At 72.3% G+C, this 7,113-nt stretch overlaps 1 protein-coding gene across 1 annotated transcript; it reads left to right on the top strand.

Annotated features, from left to right (window-relative positions):
- The first annotated feature begins 3,859 nt into the window (after positions 1–3,859).
- Positions 3,860–5,831, top strand: ZBTB42 (zinc finger and BTB domain containing 42). Its single transcript, XM_080651573.1, has 2 exons — positions 3,860–3,983; positions 4,452–5,831. The coding sequence occupies exon 2, from the start codon at positions 4,469–4,471 to the stop codon at positions 5,720–5,722; it is 1,254 nt and encodes a 417-aa protein (XP_080507699.1). The 5' UTR covers positions 3,860–3,983; positions 4,452–4,468; the 3' UTR covers positions 5,723–5,831.
- The last annotated feature ends 1,282 nt before the right edge of the window (positions 5,832–7,113 follow it).

Genomic DNA, 7,113 nt, shown 5'->3' with positions numbered 1-7,113 from the left:
CGGGGCAGACACCGGAGCAGGAGCTGGGTTGGGGCTGCGACCGCTGAGGCCGCCCGGACCCTCCCTGCCGTCCCCACAGGCCCCGGGCCCCCACACACCGCTAGGGGGCAGCCGAGGGACCAGAGGCAGAGGGACCCTAACTCCCTGCAGACACGCCCTCTCTGACCCCGCCCCCAGGCGAGGCCCCGGGCTGACAGCGACCCTTTTGTAGAAGGAAGACCACGAGTTATCTTCCCAGAGTTGGTGTGTATTGGGGGGAGGGGGCATTTTTGTTATTCAAGGGTCAGAGTTCAGCGTGGGGGTATAAACAGGTCATCAGGGGCAGGGGCAGTCCCCCCATCTTCCCCTTCCCACAGAGGAAACTGAGGCTCAAGCCCAGCCTCTGGGTGGACAGGACAGCCGGACGCTCCCCAGGGAAGGACTGTCTCTCCTGCTGGGGGACACGCACTCCTGGGCAAGGGGACTCCCAGGTCCCTCCCGGCCTGTCCCGTCGGCCCCTCTGGCCGCACCCCATCCATGCGGCTGTCCCAGCGTGACTGTGTACCCCCAGGCAGCACCCTGCCGCCAGGGGCCCCGCGAGAGGCCTGGCCAGACGCCTGACCTGAGGTCACCCCACAGACGTCCGACTCTGTCCATCACTCACCCCGCAGACCTTCCTGGGGGCCCCCCGGAACTGTCCCACCTACCCACACTCTCCCTGGAGGGGTTTCATCCTCAGGCTTTGGAGAGGGTAGGGGGAGGCAGAGGCCAAGAGACTGGGATGGGGTGGCAGCCAGTGGCCTCAGGGGGCCCGGAGGGCGCCCTCTCGTGGAAGACGTGGGGCCTGCGGCCGATTTGAGGAAGAGCATCCTTGCCAGGAGGCTGCACTGAGGCGGCCCAGGTCCCCTGGCTCACTCACCGGGACCCTCTGAGCCCCACATCCCACTCGCGGCCGCGCCCCCGTCCTGTCCGCGCCCCTGTGAGCCTGCCCTGTGACGGGCACCCTGCGGGCACGGCCAGCCCTCCTCCAGGGCCTCCGGGAGGGAAGGCACAGCCCTCTCCCCAAGGACCCCCTTCCTGCCCCCGGACAGACAGAATGGTGGGGGCGGCCCAGCCTGTCGCCGGCCCGGCCACTGCGGCAGCCCAGCCGCTTCGGGGTCCCTTGGCCAGATGTTTCCAACAAAAAGTGCTGCCTGCTCGCTCGCTCGGGGAGCGCAGGCGACTTCGGCCCTGTCACCCGCAGCTGCCGCTTCGCCCTCGCCCAGGGCTCCTCGCCTGGCACCCGGGCCGCCTGGTCTCGGCAGCAGCTGCGGGGCGGGGCCCCAGGGCCGGTCCTGGCCAGATGGCCGCCTGGCCCGCTGCACCGGGGAGGCACTGCCCACACCGCGGTGATGCCTCCTGTCATCCCCGCGTGCGCCGGAGACCTTGCTCGGCAGGCGGGGCACCAAGGGCCGTGGGACAGGCAGCTCGGTGCCACCTGGGGGCTGCCCGGGGGCAGCGCCTCGAGACCAGAGGGCTTAGCTCAGAGCTGGTGACGGCGGAGGCCCCAGGCCCCGCTCCGTGCCGTCCCGCCTCTAGCTCATCCCCCCCCCCCCCCCCGGCTGGCCTCCAGCTCCTGCTGGCAGTGTCCTGGCCCGCACGGCCCCTCCCCTCCGTGCCCCATGGCCTCTGCCGGGTGCCCCCGGAGCCCTCTGTCCCACCAGCCAGGCAAGGCACTCTGCCCGCCCCTGGGCCTCGCCCCACCTAGTGCCCCGAGGGGCTGGCCTCCCCTCCCTGCCTCCGAGGGCTCAGGACCAAGCCAGGGGAGCACAGGTGGGCAGGTGGGCACCACAGAGCATCGGAGATGCGGATGGAGGCGCCAGCATGCGCTCATTCTCGAGGCGTTACTGCGGCCCCACTGGGTGCCAGGAGCCCTGTCCCCCGCACGGTCACCCCGCACACCGGGCTCTGGAGGTGGGAACTGGGCGTGGGCAGGGGGCTGAGCTGGGGTGCCCACGGCTACAGGCAGGATTGGGGGCCCCCCGGGGAGGCCTCTGGGGAGGAGCCCGAGTGGCCAGGGAAGGCCCCGGGTCCTGCGGCTTTGCCCACGAGGACATCGAGGTTCTGGGAAGTTAAAGGTCACGCAGAGGTTGGGAGGCCAGACCCTGGGGCGGCCCATCTGGGTCACTCGGACCAGACTTGAATGCCGCTCCCCTGCAGGGCGCGGGGGCCAGGGTGGCAGTGGGGCTGGCCCTCCTCAGGGAGGGTCCCCACCGTCGCTGCCGGATTTAGGGAAGGAGAAGGAAGGACGTCCAGGCAAGTGTGACTTTCAGACAAACAAGGGCTCATGTTTTTAGTGTAAAAAGTGCTTTTCCTCCCCACTCAGCAGTGGTGCCCGGGCCTCTGACCGGGACTCCCGACCACTGCCCCGTCTCCAGGCGGCTCTCCCGGCTCCGGCTCCGGCCGCGGAGGGCTGCACGGCTCCCCCTGCTCTGCCCAGGGTACCCGGCAGCGAGGCCCCCCCCCCGCCCCCGTCCTTCGTACCAGTGCCTCCCCCAGCTCCACCCCTGCCCTAGTCAAGGCCTCTTTCCTACCCCACTCCTGGCCAGGGCTCCACCTCCCTGCTCACCCTGTATCTGGGCCCCCCCTGTATCTGGGCCCCCCCTGTATCTGGGCCCCCCCTGTATCTGGCCCCCCCCTGTATCTGGGCCCCCCCTGTATCTGGGCCCCCCCTGTATCTGGGCCCCCCCGTATCTGGGCCCCCCCTGTATCTGGGCCCCCCCTGTATCTGGGCCCCCCGTATCTGGGCCCCCCCCGTATCTGGGCCCCCCCCCGTATCTGGGCCCCCCCCCCGTATCTGGGCCCCCCCTGTATCTGGGAGGTGCGGGTAGGGGTTCAGCAGGAGCCTTCTGGGTCCGAATCCTGGTGCAGCCACTTGCTGCCTGCCGGGGCGGTGGGCTCCCTACCTAACGGCCCCCGGGGGTGTAACACCTCCAGCGTCTCCCCCAGAGGAGGTTGTGAAGCTGAGCTGTGGGCAGCCCCTGAGGTCACGCCCCGGGGGAACACTCCACAGCCCAGGGGTGAGGGCACCTCCAAACCACGTCCTTTTCTCTCGGCGGTTTCCTTCTGGAGGCGGGACTAGGTGTCCCCTCACACCTCCAGCTCTTGCACGTGAAGCACGGGGTCCTCAGACCCCAGCCAGGCTCTCCACGGGCCTCTCCCTCCCTGAACACTTCCCAACTGCGCTGGCTCCAGGGCCATCCACCCCCCGCCCCCCGCCCCCCCACATCTGCTGGGATGCGCCCTGTCCCTGGCCTCAGACACATAGCTCCCCCCTCCCAGCGCCGAGCTGGGTCCCTGAGAGAGCGGGAGGCCCCGGTTCTGGACTCCAAGGTCCAATCCCACTTGGGTTTTGCAGAGGGTCCCGGTTCAATTAACTTAAACAGTGGCTTTCAACAGCAGGGGGTGTCATCTTTTCCAAATGTATGGCCGCCCCCCTCCGCGCCCCGTCCTCCATCCCACAGCCGGCTCCCCGCGAGGTGGCAGGAGGCCAGGGTCCCCAGCGCGGACCGGGAGAGGCGCTGGTCCTCCGAAGGGGTCTCTTAGCAGACGGGCGCAGTGGGGACCCCATCGGGCGGGAGGGGGGGACACCGAGAGGGAGCCGGCAAGTATCGCGAGAGACCCCCTCCCCCGCCGCACCCCGCATCGCCTCCCACCCAGCGCCCCAGCTGGCGGCACACGGGGCCCAGTCGGGTGGGGCGGACAGGGAAGGGGCGGCGAGAGTGACCTCAGCGGCTCCGCGCTCCGGGAAGTCGCCGCGGCCCGCCCCCTCCAGCCCCCGCCCGAGTTTCGCTGTCTCCGGGGCGGAGCGAGCGGCAGGCGGTGCCGGGCCGGCCAAGTTGGAGGGCGCCCCGCCCGCCCGGCGCCCTCCCCGCCGGGGCGCGCTGCCCCAGCTCCGCGCTCCGGGCCACACCGGGGAGGGCGCGCGGCGCGGGCGAAGCCGGAGGGGAGCTCCGGACAGCGAGGTGAGCGCGGGGGGCGGGCGCCGGCTCTGTCCGCCCCGCCCGCCGGCCCGCTCCCCCGGCCGCGCTGCCATAAATGGGGCCCGCGGCGGCGGCGGCGGCGGCGGCGGCATCTGGCGGCAGCTGGAGGCGCGGACCCGGGCGGCGACGGCGCGCAGACTCGGCGTCGGGGGAGCGGCGGGCGGCCGCCCCGGCGTGAAGTTCAGGGGCGCCCCGGGCGGGGACGCGTGCGGGTCCGCGCGGCTGTGCCCCCTCCGCCCGCGCCCGGACCCGCCCCCGCGGCGGAGCGGCTTCTGTTGACTTTCGGTCGAGTTTTTCCTGCGGGGCTCGGGGCAGGTGCCAGGGCGACTCCGGAGGGGGGTGCGCGCCCCCTCTGCCCGCGGCCGGCCCGGGGAGGGAAGGAGGGCGCGTCGGGGCCGGGGGGGCGGCGGCGGCGGCGGCCCGGCGCGCTCACGGCGTCCGTTTGTCCAGGTGATGCCGGCGGCGGCATGGAGTTCCCGGGCCACGGCGGGCGGCTGCTGGGCCGCCTGAGGCAGCAGCGCGAGCTCGGCTTCCTGTGCGACTGCACCGTCCTGGTGGGCGCCGCGCGCTTCCCCGCGCACCGCGCCGTGCTGGCCGCGTGCAGCGTCTACTTCCACCTCTTCTACCGGGAGCGGCCGGCCGGCGGGCGCCACGCGGTGCGGCTCAACGGCGGCGTCGTCACGGCGCCCGCGTTCGCCCGGCTGCTGGACTTCATGTACGAGGGCCGCCTGGACCTGCGCGGCCTCCCCGTCGAGGACGTGCTGGCCGCCGCCAGCTACCTGCACATGGACGACGTCGTCAGCGTCTGCAAGGGCCGCCTCCGGGGGCAGGGCCGCGCGCCGCCGCTGGGGACCCCCGCCCCCGACGCAGAGCCCGCGCGCCCGCCGCCCCGCCCCCTGCCCGCCGGGACCCCCGAGCACCGCGCCGCTGCCCAGAAGACCAGGCTTCCTGGGACGACCGGGCTCAAGGCCGCCATCCCTCCAGGGGCGCGGGGGCCCCCTCCCTGGCAGGTCCCGGTGGAGTCGGACCGGGCTCTGGACCTGTCGCTGAAGCCCGGCCGGAGGCGGGAGCCGGGCCGCCCGCCCGCTGTCCTCCAGACCCCGCCCTGCGCTCAGAGGCAGCGAGGGGCCGGGCCACCGGTGAGGGGCCAGCAGGACTCACCGTCGGGGCCGGACAGCGTGGGCGCCCTGAGCCCCCCCAGCCCCCTGCAGTCCCCCCGCGTCCCTGCAGCCCGGCTCCTGGCGGGGGGCCTGGAGCTGCTGCCCGTGGGGCTGGGCAGCCGGGAGCTGGAGCTGGACGCCGAGCGGGAGGCCGCGGAGGACCGGCTGGCGCCCGGCGGCCACCTCTGCCCGTGCCCGCTGTGCAGCCAGCCCTTCCCCAGCGCCCACGCGCTGCAGCGGCACCTCAGCGCCCACTTCCGCGAGCGGGACGGTGCCCGCGCCCGGCTCTCGCCCGACGGCGCCGTGCCCACCTGCCCGCTCTGCGGGAAGACCTTCTCCTGCGCCTACACGCTGAAGCGCCACGAGCGCACCCACTCGGGCGAGAAGCCCTACGCGTGCGGGCAGTGCGGCAAGAGCTTCCAGTACTCGCACAACCTGAGCCGCCACGCCGTGGTGCACACGCGCGAGAAGCCCCACGCCTGCCGCTGGTGCGCGCGCCGCTTCACGCAGTCCGGGGACCTGTACCGCCACGTGCGCAAGTTCCACTGCGGCCTGCTGTGACTCTCAGCCGCTGTGGGGCCTGCGGGTGGCACTGGGGTGCTGTGTGAGGGGCCCAGAGCTGGTCGGTGGAAGCTCCGAGGCTGCCCCCTGCTCCCACCTTGTACCCTGTCTGTGACACTGTCTTCCTCTCCTTCCAGTTCTGGGGGTGTCGCAAGGGCCCCCGAACTGGCCCAGGCACCTCGTTTGGGGCAGCCCGTGTGTCCTGCCTTTGGGGACTCCCCTGGCCCCCTTAGGCGACCCTTGTGCATCTGGCCCCACTTGGCGAAGGATGCACGTCACAGAAGTTGTAAGCGAGGCCCCTGCAAGGCGGGGGGGCGGGCACAGGGGGGCCATGGGCGCAGCTGGAGGCTGAGCGGCTGTGGGGTTCCAGGCGGGGGTGGTGGGAGTGGGGGGTGGGGTGGCACAGGCGCAGGAGGCTGGAATTTGGAAAGGGTTCTCTTTAGACGCAGGGCCTCCGAGGCTGCCAGCTGTCTGCCCGGGCCGTGGGCTGTGCCTCTTCCCGCGCCTCTTCCCGCCTGAGCTCGGGGTCCAGGGCCTCAGCCTCCCGGGCGGGCGGCCGCTGCTGGGCCACCTGCTCATCCCCCAGCGGCTGGTCACTTCCAGAGCACAGAGAGGGGGCAGTGCGTGGAGGGGTCCGGGCAGGGTCCCAGCCCCCACCCCTGGCCTGTGGACGTTGCTGTGCTGCGGCTGCCTGAGGCCACCCTCCCTGCCCCTCTGCTCGCTGAGCACATGCTGCTGGGGAGCCCTGGCCGAGGCGGGGCGGCAGCCCCAGGCTCGGAGCCCCCTGGACTCCCGGTTCCTAGGCCGCAGGGCTGTGCTGCTGGGACCGGACATGGCAGGAGCAGCCCAGCCCAGCACCTTTGTTACTCTCCCTCCTCCTGGCAACACTTGATGTCGTATTTATTCGTCTTCCTGGTCTCAAGGGGAAGGACCTTCCCAGCAGGTGGACAGAGCCCGGCCCCCTGCCGGCCCTCCACGCCCGTGTGGCTGGCCTCTGCGGACGCCTAGCGCTGGGGACCAGGGAGCTGGGTGAAGGGGATCCCTGCTTCTGACCGCCCTGCCCCCAGCCCCGCCCCTGCGGAAGGGCCAGGGTGACTGCCCACTGGGCGTGAAGTGACCCAGTTCCCCTGTGTGTGTGTGTGGGGGGGTGCGCACGTATGGGGGTGTACATGTGTGTGTGTACGTGTGTGTGGTCTTCGAGCCCCGCCAGCAGCGAGGAGTGCTGGGGAGGGGGCAGGGCCTGGTCCCCCCGGGTTTCCGTGGGAGAAACGTCCTTTCTGGGGGGGGAAGTGGCCCTGGGCCCTCAGCACTGGCCTCCCCGTCCTCCGCCGCCCTTACTGTGAAGTGAATGCGGAGCGAGGGGGCCAGTCTGCAACGCCCTCGCCGACAGT

The sequence above is a fragment of the Plecotus auritus genome (genome assembly GCF_963455305.1).
Source record: "Plecotus auritus genome assembly, chromosome: 1".
In the NCBI taxonomy this organism is placed as follows: domain Eukaryota; kingdom Metazoa; phylum Chordata; class Mammalia; order Chiroptera; family Vespertilionidae; genus Plecotus; species Plecotus auritus.
This window is presented reverse-complemented; position numbering and strand designations above follow the sequence as displayed.

Excerpts from the sequence above, each read along its gene's own strand:
- ZBTB42 (XM_080651573.1), top strand. The coding sequence starts at position 4,469 with ATGGAGTTCCCGGGCCACGGCGGGCGGCTGCTGGGCCGCCTGAGGCAG.